The 18,634-nt window shown below is 48.0% G+C and overlaps 1 protein-coding gene across 3 annotated transcripts in view; it reads left to right on the top strand.

Moving 5' to 3' along the window:
- Positions 1-18,634, top strand: part of ESRRB (estrogen related receptor beta) — a 179,230-nt gene that overhangs the window by 138,054 nt on the left and 22,542 nt on the right. For all 3 annotated transcript variants that reach the window (XM_030559094.1, XM_030559093.1, XM_030559091.1), the window contains 2 exons: positions 11,460-11,570; positions 12,484-12,645. In XM_030559094.1, coding sequence (XP_030414954.1) covers positions 11,460-11,570; positions 12,484-12,645 — 273 coding nt within the window. The remainder of the gene's footprint in view (positions 1-11,459; positions 11,571-12,483; positions 12,646-18,634) is intronic.

The raw sequence follows: 18,634 nt of genomic DNA, 5'->3' as shown, positions 1-18,634 counted from the left end.
CACCCGTGGCCAATGCACATCTCTCATGATGTGAATAGAATACGGTGGTCCTGTAACTAAACAGGAGATGGCAGGCATCAGTGATCTCAATCCACTTCCGTTTAATAACACTGGGTTCATCCTGCACAAAGCCCCAGAAAGCTGGATAAACGCTAGAGCTCACTTTCAGCAGAGTAACCGAATCTGGGGTGTCTCTTTCTGTTTAAGTTTCAGAATATCTCAGTAGAGCAAAGTGTTTCCAGAAACCTCCCTCCTCCACCTCCTGCTCCCATCCTTGTTTTCAGATCATGTGTTTCTTAAATGATATTTGATTTCAGTGAAAGCTCAGCTGGAATCCATGCAATATGCTTGGGCTGTCTCGCTGCTTCCTGGGAAGGATGAGGACTCCTCAGGGAATTCTGGGTAATTGGGTTAGTGGCCAGCTCATGTCAGGAAATTAAAAGGCAGCCCCGATCAGGTTGCTGCTGCATGGGATCTAATGGTTTTGTATTTATAGAGTATTCTGCCTCTAGCCTGTGCCAGAAATATCACTTTTCTAAGCATCCAAATGAAAAAAAAGAATGAAAAACAATTTTTCTTTCTCTGAAATACCCCTGTGCTTAAAAACAGACAGACAAACTCCATGCCCTTCAGAGCAGGAGCTGTGGGCAGTAACACTTTGATATCTGTGTCACCCACACCCTGACTACATACCATTGTAGGAATATAGAATTTATATGCTGGAGCCACACCATTGGTCCGTCTGGTCTGGTATGTCAGTTTCCTGCCATAATAGATCAGACTATTGGTCTAGCTAGTCCAATCTCGTGCCTCTTGGCATACCGGAACAGACTATTAGGTTACCTGGTCCAGTTTCCCCTACTCTGTGTGGATCATTGAGCTGTCTAGCTTGGTATCTAGTTTTCTGCCATAGTGGATTGGACCATTGCACCAGCAAACCTGGTGTCGTGCTTCCATTAGTGGTATATAGCTGTTTCAGAAAAAGAACTTAATGTCTGCACCAGGCACTCTGCAAATGGCATTTATTTTAGGGGCCTTTGGAGAGCTTAATAGATCTGACTCCCATTTCCCCCCCTCCTCCATCTGCTCTTCCCACATCAGGATTCTATTCAGTACTTCCAGAAAATGGACATTGGGAAAGGAGACATCTGACGTGCTGGTGAAGGTCCCAGCTCTGCAGAGATGTTCAGACCCATATGGCTACATGTTGTTAGCCAACTAAAACCCTTTTTTGAAAGCAAGACTGAGCTCCAAGCAGGGGTGGAATTATGCTAGATAGTTAAAGACACTTGGATGAAATTTTCAAAAGTGCCTACTAGGTCCCATTTGCAAAACTGACAGACATTCGGCAGCCTAAGGCCCAGATCCTTAAAGGTACATCAGTGCCTAAGTCCACCATTAGTTGCCACTGACATTTTCAAAGCTGCTGCCAAACCTGTAGGCATCTGAGTCCCCAGGCACCTATGTTTTCACCAGTCAACATTTGCCTAAATGCCGAGTCCATCCCAGTGGCTAATGAGCTGCTTGGAGCCTTAGCTCAAGCCAAAGCCCCAGTGGCCCCATACCTAGATTCTCAAACTTAGGAGAATGCCTATCTTGCCAGCAGGGTCTGATCCCATGGGCATGTACAGAGCATGCCTAACACCTGTCACCTGCCAGCCACATCAGGAGGGCCAGGGGCAGCTGGGGGTACAGGCAAATGCAGGGCAAGCATGAGAAAGGTATTGAGTGTGAGCAGGAGAGAGAGAAAGCAAGAGATATTTTCAGCTGGTAGAGTATGGGGTACCTAAGCTGCTGACTTGGCGTAGGTACTTACCTTCAGGAGGGGGGCTTGCAGCTGGGGATCCCAAGAGGCAGGAGGCCTATCAGCCAGGCACACCAGCTCAGCCACTTAGGGGCCTAAACTTCTCTCTTTTCCCCACCCGCTCTCCTTGGCATTTTACTCCTAGCTAGCTTAGGCAGCCCCCAACTCAGGTGGCTGACTTCTGAAAAGCCCTTCCTTAGGCACCTAAATCTCCCCAGGAATTGTATGGGGAGCCTGGGCACTTAGCTCAGGGCTGAAAATTCCACCTCGAGGTTAGGCAGTGCAATGCTGAGTGGAGCAATCACTAAGTACTTTAAGAATCTGGGCCAAAGTCACTTTTGAAAATTTGACTTAGGATCCTAAATCATTTGGACCCTGCTGAAAAAATTATTCTTGATCTTTAGTGTCGTTCCTCCCAATATACCTGAGCTTTGTGCTATTACCTCCTTGCCTGAGGCATGCATTGCTTTCCTCCGTGGTGTTGCCCTGAGGCATGCGTTATCTAGCAAAACCCCACGCTTTATGATTAGCGTTTATAGCACAGTAGCGCACAGAGGTTCCAGCCATGATCAGGGCTCTGTTGTGCTAGGTGCTGTGAAAAACCTAGAAAGACTCCCTGACCCGATATGCTTACAATCGAAGAATGCAGAGGCCGTACAAAGGGTGGAGGGGCGAGGGTTACAATCAAATACAGATTGTATAAGCGTGTGTGTGTGTGTGTGTGTGTGTGTGTGTGTGTGTGTGTGTGTGTGAGAGAGCATGCATACATAAGGGGCAGCAAGGAATAAGCCACAGAGGTGTCTGGGTGAGAAGCTGACAACTATACAGCTGAAACTGTCATCAGTGGAGGAGCTATAAGATGACGCCACAAGGTGCCTGGTTATACTTGATACTGCATGCCCCAGGGCAATGATGCACAGCAGATTATGTGCTTATGTCATGTACTATAAGCCTAGGAGGCAACACTGTCATGTGGTGTTGCTCCTAAGCATGTGATATCGAGTGTACCTGTGCACTTTTCCATGTATTGCTGCCCTAAGCAGGGCCAGCTCTAGCTATTTCGTTGCCCCAAGCACAGTGGCACGCCACAGGGGATGCTCTGCCGCTTGCCAGTCCCGCAGCTCCAGTGGACCTCCTGCAGGCATGCCTGCGGATGCTCCACCAGAGCCGCAGGACCAGTGGACCCTCCACAGGCACGCCTGTGGGAGGTCCACCGGAGCCTCCTGCTGCCCTCCCGGCAACTGGCAGAGTGCCCCCCGCGGCATGCCGCCCCAAGCACGCGCTTGGCGAACTGGGGCCTGGAGCCAGCCCTGGCCATAAGCATGCAGCATTTGGCCTAAACGTGCACCACGCAGAGTGCTATTGACATTTGAACAAAAACATGGAAAGAAAACTATTGTAGGGCACCAACTGCTCTTTCAGCATGATGGGACTGGGCCAAGCTCACCCTCTAAGACCCTTCACTGCCTGCAGTGTCCTGTCATAGTCAGTGCAGTCTAGTCATTCTATATTACTTTACAAAGGAACCTTTCACTCACCAACTTGCCTCTAACTTGATTTTGGTGGCTGGTGACCAGTAAATACAGAGAGCCAAAATGAGCTCTGTTATGCTGGTGCAACTTCCCTGAGTCCAGACAGCCTGTCTCCAGCACACCTGGGCAGGAGCAGAGAATTCCTACCCAACTGGCAGGTGACAAAACTGACGTATTCACAGGAACAGTGAAATATAACCCACCCTGCAATGTGGCTGGTACCTACCCTGATCTGGCCAGTGCTATGGCTCTTGGAGCTGATACTTGGATGATACCCCTGCACCAGGCACATTCCAGCATGGCTCTTGCCAGCAAAGGCAGGATTTCACCCTACATTAGACTGATAGCATAACAAGAAATGGAAACAGCCTATATGGAGAGAGGTACAGAGGGGAGATGATACAAGCCAGGGGCAAAGGAAAACTGGTCAATGAGACAATCATTTAGAGCTTGGACTGTTTGTCGTATTTCTGTTTCATGGGTGGTTGGTGGGGAAGAGATTGTTTGATTCATTTATTTGTTGCCACATGATTGTGTGAGGAAGAGGGTGCAAACGGGAAGGAGAGTAAGTCTGTTGAATCAAAATATATGTTGAAAATTCTTTTGAGATCTCATTGCACATGCCACTCAGCTAATCAAAAGATAAGGTCAGATGCTGGTTTGTGGTCTGGGAGATGCAAACCTGCTCAGGAAGGGGTGCAAAGATGGCCCTAGACCACCCCGGCCTTTGCTGATTTGCAACAACCAGGTGTCCCTCTGCAGTCTGAAATCTGCTCTAGGCTATGCTAGCTGCCTTTGGCCCTGAAGAGGCCATGCCAGTAGGGAATCACTGATGGGAAGGGCTGTACCAGCCATACACTAGGAAGATCCTCAGTGACTGAGTAAGGCACTGTGCAAAGTTGACCTAATACAGCCAAGAAGCTAGCCATAGTGTTTATCAATGTCTATAACTTTTTTCCATGGTGCTTTCTACACCTGGAGTCTTAGAATCATAGAGGATAGAGCTAGCTTGTTAGATCCCATCCCATCCACCTCCCCATGGGCCAATGAAGGGTTTTTCTTGGCAGTACGTTTTTTTACTGTTGTGTCAAATCTAATTTTAATATTCTTCTTCACCAATTTCCTACTGTCAGCACTCTGCACCTCGACACATCCCAGTCACTTTCCCCTGTGGCTAAAGGCAAAACACACAGCAAATGATAGAAGAAAAATCACAGCATTATACCTTGAGAACAATGCTTCCCCGTGAGCTCTTCCCCTTCCCTTCAGCTTACCACTGCCAGACTACATTCCCTGCAGCCTCCGTTGTCTGGGATCATTTGTTTCTGGCGCTCTGTCTAATTTAGACTGCAAGCTGCTCGGGACAGGGACCTCTCGCTTATCTTCCTGCAGAGTGTAGCACACAGCTATGGCATTGTACAAATACCAGTGGTAGTGGTGCACTGGAGCAGAAGCTGTACCTGATTCCAGTTAGCCTGTGAAAGCAGGTTCTGGCCTCTGTATCCAGGGAACAGCCATGCTGGTGGTGCAAATACTAGTGCATCACTCACTGGTCTATGGATTTCTCTTAGTGCTCCATTTAATTATGTTCTTTTCAGTCTGAGTACCAATCATCCCATCAGAACCACTTGGCAAAACTCTGCTGTGAGCCCTTCGGGCTGGGCTAGATCCCTCTGTTACTCTCTGTTCAGGAGCATGTGATAGGACTCTATAGAAAGTGATGTGAGGCTAGTAATTCGACGTGACAGCTGATATTGGGCCTAGGCTGCATTTCCCACTGGCCAGGGCTCAGCTTCACAGAGCTTTTAAGAGTATTTTTAGTCCCCAGAATATAAAAGAGAAACTAAACCTGATTTCCTGCGCTGCTGCCTCTGCACACTCGGCTATTTTTACTTCTGACAGACTAGGCGTGGGTCCAGCTTTTAAAAAAACACTGGAATTATTTTACTTCCATTAAGAAAAAAACCCCAAAGCCTGATGTTATCAAGTCAGCGAGGTGACATCTGATCCTGAACTCGTCAGGCAGATGTCTCTCTGAGGGGGCAGAGCAGAGAATTACAGGGAGCTTGAACAGATCAGCAGATTGGCTCTTGCACTGCAGAGGCTTGGCACTGGCACAGACCCCTTCACATGAGCTCCTGGAACACGAGTGGCACCAACAGGATGGTTAGAAAACTGACAGCCCTAACCAGGGCAGAATGATGGGTTGAAAAGGACCAGGCAAACACACAAGTCCAGGGCCCCCACCTTCCTTCATCCTGGGACCTCCCTTTGGGATAGAGCAGGCAGGGGATCTAATAACATACACCTCAAATCAAAGAGACCCAGAGAAACATGGCAGACAGTGGTCAGAAGGGAGTCTTGTATACATGTCTGGGCTAACACAGGTGTTCCGCTCAGAGCTGACAGGACTGGAATGTGTCACTCCCTTTGTTACAGCACAAGTAGATCTGTGGAATTGTTTGCATTTTCAGCACAGAAAGCGTCCATGTCAGAAGGAGCCCCTGCCCTAAAACTGGAATAGAAAAGCGGGCTTCCCCCAAACTTTCCCATGCCAATGTGCCTCACACCTGATGTGGCGGGACTCCCTCTAGGTGTGAGGAAGGAATTTGGTCTCTGTCTGTGCCTCTCTGCTGAAGCTGCCAACGTGGGGGGCCAGTGAGTGCCAGGTACTGGTGGTGATTTTGTGACTCATACACCTGTCCTGCTGGGACCTGGACTGTGGTGGCCCATGTGTGAAATGAGTTGGAAAGGCATACAGCAGCTGGAGGGTAACAAGTTTCCATTGCTCCCATCCTGGGATGGGTTGAAGGCAGCAAATCATGTCCACTAAAGGCCTGGCTGCCTCCCACAAAGTATTTTCATATCATGTGTCACATCCTGCAATTCAACCTCAAAGGAGTTAAGCAGAGTACTTAACCACCATGATTTCAGATTGACATCCATCTATATGTTTCCAGGCCCTGCACAGCCTGGTGTCCTGGCTCGTGTGTGCCTCTCCTCTCATCTCTGTTTGCTCCCGTTACCCTCCTTATTCTCCTCATGCCTCACAATTTGTCTCCTTCTCTCATTCTTATCTCATCTCCTTTCTCCTGTGCTGCTCTGGGCCTGGCACTGCCTCTAGCTGCACTCATCCTGCTTTGGACTCGATACCACCTCTCTGTGCTGCTCCAGGCCTGGCACTGCTTCTCTCACCCCACCCACCACACTTCCACTCTTTTTCATATCTCTCTTGGAAACCCATTTTAACGCCCTTCTTCTTCCCACCCAGCTTCCTCATAAGAGGCAATACCAAAATCAGACAACAGGCAAACCAAACAGAAAAGTAACAAAACCCAGAGAAGTGAAAAGTGCAAGAGAAAAGTAAGCGTGCTTGTTATCAGCTGAGCTCCCTTTCGGTGTCTGTATGGGACTGTTAAGACTGTAAGCTCTTCAGGGCAGAGTACTTCTCTTGTTACTTATCTCTCAAGTATCTTGCACGCTATACCCAGGATCAATAATAAGACACCTAACAAATGGATTGAAATGCATTTAGCTGCTTGTCACACCTACAAATGGCTCAGATTAGCAATTGGAAAATGGATGAGATGTTTTGCATGTGGGTCAGTCCACGCACTGTCTCTTTAAGGCTAATGCTGCTGCTGCTGAGGCAGAACAATGGTTGTGACCTTATTTAAAGCGTTTGCCTCAAGGAGTGTCACACTGGATGGGGAACAGGAGGAAAATACAGTCGCGTTCAAAATTAACAAGCCAAAGTCCTTGGAGGAACAGGTCTGTATCCACTCAGCCAGGAAGGAGGGATGGAGAGTAAATCTCCTTGTCTCTCTCTCTTATCTCTTTTAATGCACTTAAGTCCTTTGTGTCCCTATAATCTGATTGAGGATCCCTAATACCTCTGCAACCTGTGCAGCCATTCCACCAGCCAAATGCTGAGGACGATGCGCCTGTCTGCATGTCTCCTTGGTAAAAGTAAAGTGACTCCCTCCACGGATTTTTTTTTTCCTTTTGCTTCATCAAAATGTGCAGAGAGTGCACTCTGGGGAATTGCAGATTGGTTCCCAGCTTCCTCTACTAAGCGGATAGGTGATTCCACCCTCTAATATCATATCTGCCCATCAGCACATAGAAGAAACAGGAGCTGCGAGCCTCTGGTGAGGGGGAATGGGAAGCTGTGGTTCATTCAGAAAGCCCTGCTTGGGCCAGGCAGCTCAGTCATATTTGTGATGTTTGTCACTTTCACAGCCTTTTCCCCCTTCTGCTGCTGACTCAACACTTCCTGAGGAGGCACATTTTCTCACTGACTGACTGGAGGCGCTGCTCATTCAGCGCAGCATGTGGTGGAGGCCTCATGGGGTTTCTGTCTTTTGAAATCCAAACACATGTATCTCAGTGGAGAAGTCACAGGATAGAAGCCAGTCTTGGGGTCTCCTGGCTAATACAGGACTCCGGTTTTGTATTCACACAAGTCTACCATTCTTCCCTGGGCTCCCTAGGCTCCAAATTCTGCTGCTTTCTTTTTCTCTTCTCTCCCTGGAACTTGATGGGACGTCCAGAGGAGGAGCCATCCAGCCAGGCTCCCCGGTGCTGAGAAGGGAAATAAGAAACACAATGGGTAAAATTTTCCAAGGTGCCCCTGTGATGTGGAAGCCAGGTCCCTTTGATTTTCTGTGAGTTCAGTGGGTCTCTTCATTGGATCAGTGACCAGCTTAGAAAAGGTGACCAAACAGCAAGTGTGAAAAATCAGGACAGGGTGGGTGGGGAGGTAATAGGAGCCTATGTGCCAGTTGCAGCAAACTCACTCAGTATGCTCTGACTCCACACATTTCACTTCCTGGGCTTTCTTCAGACATATCTATCTGTCTAGCCATCTAGCCTCCCCCCCTGCTCATCCCTGGTACCTGAGCCCGTGAATACCCTGACTTTACTCACAGGAAAAGATACTATCTGAACTCATTGGGGATGATTGGCTCCTGTCTTGCACTTTGGGTAAGATTCGCCAGTCCGTTAAGGCCTCTTTGTGCCAAATAAGTTTGCACCATGTAAGCGACACAGAGTGGCCTTAAAAGACAGTAACATCAGTGAACTCTCTGCTGGTTGAAAGCTCTGCCACTCCCACATCAGTCAGCTCCAACATTCCATGCACAAGGAGGGAAGAGGTGTATCGGGGCATTCATAGGGAGTGATGTGGGCAGGAAGTGTGGTGGAGCAGAGATGTACCATATCTGTGCATCTACAGGCATTGGCCCTTACATCAGTAGTGGAAGTTAGAATAAGCCCTGTGTGGTTCTAACTTCTGCTGGGGCCAGGTGGCTGAAGATCAGCCTTTTACCCTGCTCTATTCAGCCACCATTTCCCGCTATATCCAGGCACAGCTCAGACATCATCTGATCATCAGGGTCATCATTTGCACCAGTGCAAACTGGGTGTAAAACGCTGCTAACTCAGAGTGATCGCGTGGGACACATACTTTGCGCCTTTTGCACTCATGTAAATGACAATATGAAGGGGAAGGCAGCAGAGAATGAGGCCTAACATCTCAGTTCAAATTAATAGTTCCAGTGCCCAGACTGATGGCTTAAACTATAGTTTTAGGGCTTGATTCTCCACTGTGCTGGACCTGGTGCAGAGGGGCTGACACGGAGCTGATCTCATTCTGATTCTTAGCAGCCCATCCTCACCTGCAGGGGGGCAGCTTTAACTTATACTGCTAGGGCAAGGTCCCATGTCAGTGGAGAACCAAGTGTAGCACAGCCTAACTCAGCCATGTTCCCTCTTCCCCCTGACATCCACCTCGCATGCTCTTCCCCTCTCTTTCCCACATGCTGGGCTATGCAAGGGCCACTCACAATAGCAATTCCTTTGCTCTAGGGATTTTAAGAACTGGTTGTTTCTGCTTCTCTCCACACGGGAGTAGGACTCTGAAAGGGAGCAAGGCTAGACAGGGAGAAGGTGGGTCTATGGCTCCTCCCCCTACAAAGATGGCTCCTGGAGTGGAGATGGCACATAAGGGGACTCAATCTGTTCCATCTACCTATCTACGCATGCCTATGCTCATGTGCAAGAAGCAGCACTGGGGAGCTGTGCTTCATGAAGAGGAAGCTCCTTGTGCAGCCCCAGGGGCCTTAATATGCATACAAACACCAGCACCAATAGCAATACCGAGAACGAAGCACCCCTGCCATGCAGCACTAACAGCACCATTGTCAACAGAACCCTCGCCAACAACTCCTATATCAGTACCACGGGTGTCACTGTGCAGCAGCGTGGTTCTCAATCACTCACTACTCCAGCCTGTAGCTTAAAAGCTACACCATAGCCCTCACCTGGGCCCTGACGTTGGGTTTTGCCAACAACCATTGGTAGCCCTATACATGTGCTGTAGGACAGGGGTAGGCAACCTATGGCACGTGTGCCAAAAGCGGCACACAAGTTGATTTTCAGTGGCACTCTCACTGCTTGGGTCCTGGCCACCGGTCTGGGAGGCTCTGCATTTTAATGTAATTTTAAATGAAGCTTCTTAAACATTTAAAAAACCTTATCTACTTTACATACAACAATAGTTTAGTTATATATTATAGATGTATAGAAAGAAACCTTCTAAAAACATTAAAATGTATTACTGGCGTGTGAAACCTTAAATTAGAGTGAATAAATGAAGACTCGGCACAGCACTTCTGAAAGGTTGCTGACCCCTGCTGTAAGAGAATTTTACTGGAGTTTGCTGGTGTTGGTGTATTTGTACTGTTAATAGTATTGGTACTGATGCAAAAAGACATCCATAGTAAGTGATGGTAGGGTTAGTAGCAGGGTATGACTGCTCGTATTGGTTAGGGGTATCATTGCTTCTGGTACTGATTTCATATAGTTCCTCCAGTGTTAGTGTAACGGCATTGGTTAGTGAACAAAGTGCTGGTCTGAAATGAATAATTTACTTGTCAGATTAAGTCTCTTTCTGCTGTAAAATATCTGTGGGCAGACTGCAGTTTCCTGAAAGGTATGTGTTGAGAAAGTGATAGACGAATACATTTTGAACATTTTTATTTTTTACTGTCTGGATTGATCACCAAATATTTGTTGCTTATTATGATTGGTCAGATAAGTCACAGGGTGTTGTTTCTGTACTCTGGATTAAATCAGCACACAAATATTACAGGTGTGAATACTTGCATTTGCAAATTCAAATTCCATGTATACTCACAATTGACTTTCAATGGCTGTTTGTCCATGTAAAATTCAATTCTCCCAATTTCATAGAAATTGAACACAAAGGACCAAGGATCCAACAAGAAAGGAAAGTATTTAATAATTTGGACAACTGTTCATGGTCTTATTTTTCCACTATTCGCTCAAGTCTAGTACTGATATAGAAGTTCAGCTGCTATTCTTGTATTGATGCTCGATCCTGCTGTTGCTGTTTGTATAGGTATAGTGATTTCAGTGTTGTATTTGATGCTTTGTTTGCTGTTTAACTCATTGTATTTGAGGCGTTGTTGCTACAAATCTTCGCTGTCTCTCTAGTTCAGTTTTATCATTGCCTCACTGTGGTATAGGTTGCAACATCTTGTTTCTGTTTATATTTAGCTCTACTTTCATTATGGGTTGCCTTGCTCGACAGATCTTGGTTCTATTCATATTCCATAATCTATTTGTTATGGGCAGCTTTCCTCAAATATAGACAGTGAAAGGTCACAGAACATTTAACTTTCCATTTTTAAGAATAATCTAAAGGGCTTTTTTCATAAGCACAGGTTCGACTGACATTTCTGAGACTTCTTTTTTAAAAACATGATCATCCAGAGGGCACTGAAATCTGAAGCCTTCAATTTATCTGACAAACAGACAATGATTCAAGAGTTGAGGTGGGCTGGGTTTTGTTTTCATTAATGTTTTCAGAAGAGGTAACTATCCCAGGGATGTTGTCAGAGCAGGAGGCTGCCCAGCTGGCATCGTTGGGACAGCTGTGCTGGATTCAGTGCACAGGCCAGGTGGCCTGGTCAGGGAAGTTCTGCTGGGTAAGGAAGACTATCCAGGCCTCCTCTCCTACAAAGCTGTAGCAGTGAAATTCCAGGATTCACTATGACACTGCTAGGGGACCATGAGTTTCTTTCCTCTCTTACCCACAGGGGTTCGTCTTGATCGAGTCCGCGGAGGACGCCAGAAGTACAAGAGAAGACTGGACTCTGAGAGCAGTACTTATCTGAGCTTACAGATCCCTCCTCCAGCCAAAAAGCCATGTATGTACAAGCTTCCTTAAGTGTTCCTTAAGGCCAGCACAGCTTCTTTTTCTATTGGTGCCATGGATGCACAAATAATGTTATGTGGTGGCTGTCCCCTTCTGTTTCCATTACTAACCTCCATTGTCAGATATTCATTTTTTCCAATGAGTGTAGTGTGTGGGTGTGGCCCATTGATGATGGGATTCTTTGGATCATCAGTCAGAGCTTTCTCGGAGAGAGATTAAGTGTATAATTTCAGAGATGTTCTGGTCTTTCCTGCACCCAAGATCCACTAAATCAGCCCCACACTCTGATCTCTCTCTACCATGTCACCAGGTTGTTTTCTGAACTTCTCAAAATCCCATCAGTTGTTTGTCCATCACATTTATCTTAGGCTTCTTTCACCCTGTCATATCCCTATATCTACCTGATATAACTGAGTCATGTCTTACAATGGGCTCCTGCGTTTGTCAGACTTCTGCAGGCTCAGTACTGAAGAATCACAGATTCTAGTTTCCAGCCTCTATATTAGTGGTTTTCAAACTGGGGTACACATACCCATAGGTGGACACAGGCTCTCATCAGGGGGTACATGAGAAAAGTCCTGTAATGGCAGACAACACATTTTATTTAGGAAGACTTGGCAATCTAATCATAGGTCTATTATTACCCTATCTTAGATGGGGGTACCTGGTAGACTATACTATTTGGAAAGGGATATGCAGCCGAAGAAGTTTGAAAACTCTACACTAACTACAGTGCAGTCTCCCTCCTGCTGTGAACAAAACACATTTCTGAACTCCCAAATTGCAGGCCGTATGGTACAAGAACGCCTATCAGTTGTGTATCCTGCTAAGTGTTGTCTGAAAGCTGCTACATACACACCATCTCCTGAAAGGTACAGTAGAAACTTGTCCTTTGACATTTGCAGTGACTAAGATCGTCTCCCACTTGCTGGTGGCAGAGCCAGAGAAGATTTATGCCATGCCTGACCCCACCATGCCGGAGAGTGACATCAAAGCGCTGACAACCCTCTGTGACTTAGCAGACAGGGAACTGGTGGTGATCATTGGATGGGCAAAGCACATCCCAGGTAACAAAGGGGAAATTAGGGGAGGAGGTGTTAATGTGAAAGACAAGAGGAGGTGATTATTTACCTCTGTGAGCATCACTTTATCTTGGCAGTCTGATGGGTTGAATCTACTTCAAGAGAAAGCTGCTCATGGTGAAGCCCTCATTGGCATTGAGTTCCAATACAGTATATGATTAATTTGTGTAAATTAATTATGATATACACGTAGTGTCCTGGGATTATGTGGTAGCCTTAGAGATGATATTGTACAGCAGCCAGTAATGCCTGTGACTGAATGGTACAGCAATAACCCCTGGTGATTAGCCTTTGGGATTAGATGGTAGAGTGGTTTTGTATGACATGTTGCATTGGCTCAAGACAGTCTGAATCCATCTTGTAAATAACCATGGCAATTAGACATTGTATCCAGTGGAAATGCAGGGTGTCATATTCCTCTATTGCCACTAGTGGGCAGGAGCTGTGCTGCTGCACCACCGCAGAATAGGGAGCTCACTGCCCTTCTGACGGGGAAGCTTTCCTAGTCATAAGGAGCAAAGCCACAGAGGAAGGTCCACTCATGCCGGAGACTGATTAAGGCACTGCTCTGGAGCTCCTGCTTCCTGTGTTGATGGAGGCTGGGAACACTTTGACTGTGATGTGATCAACCTCAAAGGGGAAGCTGACTGGAGCATGCACAGGACTTCCATACTGTTTGTTCAGCACAGCAGCAGCAGTCCATGTAGAATATCAGCACTGTAGTAACAGGTCCAGGACTGAAGGAGTGGCCATCTCCCTCATTCAGATATTGGGGGCTCCCAGGTGATTCCTGCTGTTGGATGAGCTGCATTCTGAGTCCACGGCTTGACCTTATGTCAAGCTCCATAACATAAAGTGTCGAGGGGAGATGCCTAGGCATCTTGGACAGAAGTTCTGATTGCAGAGCAAAAGTGCAGGGGCTAGTGGGGAGGGATTTCAGAAAGTGTCCCCAGGGCTCACTTTGCTGCGTTGCAGAAGACTGCTTCAGATAGACATGCAGCATGAATAATCATCTGATAGAGCAGTCTTGTCCCCTCTCCCTTCTTTCCCTGCAGCCCAGAGGAACATTTTGTACTCAACTACTGGACCTAATCTGTTGCCAAACCTTGCACACGTTACTCCAGCTTCAGCACAGATTCACGCTTTCCCATCCTGCTTCTTGATTCATCAGTTCCTTGCTTCAGCCATGCAGCATGTTTCCATGAAACATTTTTGACCCCGTCTGATCATTTGGGAGTATCTGCCATAATTCAGTTGTCCTAACCTAGTGGACGTTTGGCTCACGCAATGACTAATTTCTGCAGCTTGTCCTTGTTCTCTTTTTGGCTGCTGCTCCTCTTTGTTCTGAGGGACTGTTTCCCTGTAAAATTTCTCATAATTGGATTCTAAGGTTGGAGGCTCCCCTTGGGAAGACTTCCTGGGTTGCTTGAAGTGGGGACTCTTGGGTACCTTGGCCTAGATCCACAAAGGGATTTAGGCACCTAAAGTGCAGATTTAGAAAACACTGTTATCTGCAAAACCCACACTCAGCTGTCACCCAACCCTATATGTGCCTAAACTCACTCGGCACCTACGTTTCCACTGTAAAAGTTCCATAGGCCCTAAGTTTCTGCCTCTGGGCATGTGCATCAGGCAGGGGTCCAGATGCCCCCCTCACACCTAAGCCCCAGCAAAATCCTCAAACCAGGGGAAGACAGCCCTGTCTTCCCCCAGGACCCAATCCAGTATGTGTACTCAGAGCATGATGAACACCACAAGGGGGCCTCCCTTACATCTAGTGATTAGGGTACTCACCTGGGATGTGGAAGCCCCCAGTTCAGTTCCCCCACTGTCCAATGAGAAGGGCTTTGAACAGGGGTTTCCCCACCTCTCAGGTGAATGCCCAAACCACTGGGCTACACGATATTCTGATGTGGGTCTCTCTTGTTGAAGTTGTTCTACTTTCATTAAAAAAATATATTGATTGGCTCTAGAGCAGGGATCTCAAACTTCAAATCACCACGAGGGCCACATGAGGACTAGTACCTTGGCTCCAGGGCTGCATCACTGACACCTTTTCATACAAATTTACAAAAGCTCCCCCCTTCCCCACTCCACCCCTTCCATGGGGCCCCACTCCTTCCATTCCAACCCCTTCCCCAAAGTCCCCACCCCAACTCTGTCCCCTCCCTGCCCCTATTCCAACCCCTTCTCCAAATCCCTGCCCCAGTGCCGCCTCTTCCCCTGCGCGTGCTGCATCCCTGCTCCTCCCCACTCCCTCCTGGAAAGTCCTACGTGCCGCCAAACAGCTGTTTGGCGGCAGGGCGCACTGGGAGGATAGGCGGAGGAGCTGGGATGCAGCAAGCTTGGGGGGGCGGAGGCGGGATGTGTGTGAGGGGAGCTATGGCAGGCCACAGGAAATAACTCGTGTTTGAGACTCTTGCCCTAGAGCGTGAGGAACACTCTCTAGTGCAATGGCTACGGTACTTGCCTGAGAGATGGGCAACCCCTGTTCTAATCCCTACTACCCAGCAGGCAGAGAGGGGGGAATTAAACAGGGATCTCCCATGTCCTGGGTGAGTACCCAAACCACCGGGCTAAAGGTTGTAAGAAAAGCCAGCATGGTCACCTCCTCCTCACAAGAAATGGCTAAGGCGCCTACACCACCTGACTCCAGGCAGCGGGTCCTGGCTGTGGATTGCAAGCAGAAATAGGTGCCTGCAGCCTGGACTTAGATGCCTATCTACATGACGGAGGTGGGTGGTGGGGATTAGGGCACACCTCTCTTGCTGGCATCACCCACTGACTACTTTACCTGGTTCTCTGCCTAGCATGCAGGCTTTTATGGATCCCATTCTTAGGCACCTACCTCTCCCCATTCATTGTATAGGAAACCTAGGGGCCTAACTCAGGCTTTGTGGCTCCCATTGTTGTTCCAGTGATTTGCTAGGCCCCTACAAGTTAGGTGTTTCATAGAGCCACAGCCCTGACTGCAGAGTTTGGAGAAATCGGTCTTTCTGCAGGCAGTGTTTCCGAGTGGAGGTTAATGCCAGGGGTGCCCTTCTTAAAGGAGATCTGCAGTATCAGGGATTACACCATTTGCTAACTGTGGAATCCACCTGGCGCTGATTCAGCACAAACAAGGCTATGTTGCTGATTGAGGAATCTCAGCCTGGATTGCTCCATTAACCCAGCTGCGGGGTTAACTCCATTAACAGAAAGGGCATTAGCACAATGCAGCTATGGGTATGGCTACACAGCCTAAAAAAACCTACAACAGCGAGTCTCAAAGCTTAGGTGAACTGATTCAGGCTCATGCTATAGGGCTAAAAATAACAGTGTAGATGTTCCTGTGCAGGTGGGGCCTGGGCTCCAGCCCCAGCAAAAATGTCTACACTGCTATATTTAGCCCCAGAGCGCAAGCCCAAGTCAGTTGACCCAGCCCTGAGAGTCCTTGCCATGTTTTTTTTTTTTTTTGCCGGACAGACATACCCAAACACAGTTACTCATAGGTTACTGTCACTGTGGCCATTAGTTCCCAAACACCTAGGTGTTGCAGCCCATTATCACTGCTGCGCACTGGGGATGCCCTACCCTAGCTCAGGGACCACTTGCTTACACCTGTAGTGAACAGCTGCTCCTCCCAAAATTTCATTTTGGAACAATGCACTTCCCATGTTGGTGCTGCTGCTGCTCTCCTAGAACGGGGATGTAAGTGCAAGGTGACTGCTACTCTGTAAAAGAGGCTGTTTTTTCTTCCAGAAGGACAGGGTCCTCCTGCAACCACCTCTATTTTCTGTCTCTTTCCCTTTCCTGTGAAAAACCCCCAGTGTGGCAACCTAATCAGCACAGCTCCTGGGTCAGTCAGAGGGGTGAGGCCAGCTCAATAATAAACTAATCATATTGCTTTCAGAGCAAAGTGCTCTGGGAGCTTTATACAAGAGATTTTAATACATGTAAAATAGGGTACAACCTTATTTTAATACAGGGAAGGGGACTGACTCAAATGGGCATGTCAGTCTGTTCCTTTGAGTCTGAACCTGAACCCCAGACACCAAGGAGCTCATACATCAGGGCAATCACACGCTCAGGTTCTCTCACAGCTGAGCTCAGGGGCGGCTCTAGGCATTTTGCCACCCCAAGCACGGCAGGCAGGCTGCCTTTGGCGGCTTGCCTGCGGGAGGTCTCCGGTCCCATGAATTCGGTGGCAGCCTGCGGGAGGTCCGCTGAAGCCGTGGGACCAGCGGACCCTCCACAGGCAAGCCGCTAAAGGCAGCCTGCCTGCCACCCTCACTTGCCGCCTCAATCACGCGCTTGGCGTGCTGATGCCTGGAGCCACCCCTGACTGTGCTCATAGATATGTGAGGCTTGATTCCTAAAGGCACTTAGGGCTGAGCATTTGCAGTGCCTAAGCATTAGGCACCCTGCCACCCAGTAGAATTCACACCCCCATGTTAGGCACCCAGGCCTGGGGAGCGTTCTGAGCTAAAAAGGGGATTCACAGAAGCCAGCATGCTGAGGGGGGAGCTGCCTAAGCTAGCCCCTCAGAGGGAGTTAGCTCAAGTCAAGGCTGGCCAAAGATGCCTTCCGCCACTTGGGATTCTCTTGTTGAAGCTGTCCCACTTTGTATAAAATACTTAAATCGCCCTTGGCCAAGGGGAAGAGGCCCCTACAGGTATTTTTCCTGCAACAGCCCAGCAGACTCCTCCTTACAAACAGCTTGTTTATGATGTTAAACTTATCTCCCACTGGCAAATCCAGGCAAGAGCATTCTGGCATATGGCTCACACATTGGGAGCGCACTATACCAGAGGGGCCTGAAGGAATATTTTTTGTTAACATCATTCAGTAGTTCTGTATTGCCCACAAGACTGTCTTAGTGGGGCACTGTGGTTCCTTCAAAATAACAAAGTTCCCTTCAAGTACAGGGATATATATTGGCAGGTATTTCACCAGAAACTGTATGTCAGAGGTAACTCACAAGGGAAGCACAAAGTAGATAAAGGCTTCCCCTGGGACAGAGGAGATTGTGGGTTCCCGTGCAGTGCAGACATTCCTGCTTGGGCTGGAGCCCAGGCTCTGAGACTCGTCCCCCCATGCTCCAACCTGAGTGGGAACACCTACACTTCTATTTTTAGCCTCATAGTGCAAGCCCTATGAGACTTGCTGCCCCAGGGCTTTTTCTGCAGTTTAGACACACCCCATAATAATAATTGGAGATATACCTATCTCCTAGAACTGGAAGGGACCTCAAAAGGTCATTGAGTCCAGCCCCCTTCCTTCACTAGCAGGGCCAAGTACTTATTTTTGCCCCAGATCCCTAAGTGGCCCCCTCAAGGGCTGAACTCACCACTTTGGGTTTAGCAGACCAATGCTCAAACCACTGAGCTATCCCTTCCACCCCCCATAGCACACTTCCTACTATTTTGCTCCTTTAATGGCCACACTTGGGATCTTTTGGCCTGAAATAAAGGCCGCTGTTGCATGGCCAGACTTATGGCCAATTGGCTTTTGAACCTTTTCAGACACCAGAGGATTTGGTATCTACCTCAATAAGGAAGGACAGCCATTTGCTGTGTATTTTCTTTGAGCCTCTGGCAGCTGTTACTGCAGTAATTTTATACTACCTCTGGCAGAGCTGCACTTCAGCCCACTTTCAAGCACAGAATGACTTACCTGAAACTCTAGTTCACACTATGTTTGCAGTCATTCAGTTGCTCGCAATGGCTAAGAAAAAAATACAGATGAGTTTGGCAAAATGGTAATCTGATGATGGCCTATGACATCAAACTGACCTCTTAGTTCTCATATCAAAAAGTCTGGGATGGGGAGGGGTTGGCTGTTTTCTTTTCATAGCTGTAATCTGTCCCAGTTGTGACTGTGCTTTTTGTTTTGGAGTTTTATTCCATAGAGCAGTGGTCCCCAATGTGGTGCCCGCAGGCACCATGGTGCCCACTGGGTCATCTAAGTGCGCCCGCATACTGGCTGGCAGACA

This window comes from Gopherus evgoodei, chromosome 4 (genome assembly GCF_007399415.2).
Source record: "Gopherus evgoodei ecotype Sinaloan lineage chromosome 4, rGopEvg1_v1.p, whole genome shotgun sequence".
Classification (NCBI taxonomy): Eukaryota; Metazoa; Chordata; order Testudines; family Testudinidae; genus Gopherus; species Gopherus evgoodei.
The sequence above is the reverse complement of the archived record's forward strand: the minus strand, read 5'-3'. Positions and strand labels throughout refer to the sequence as shown.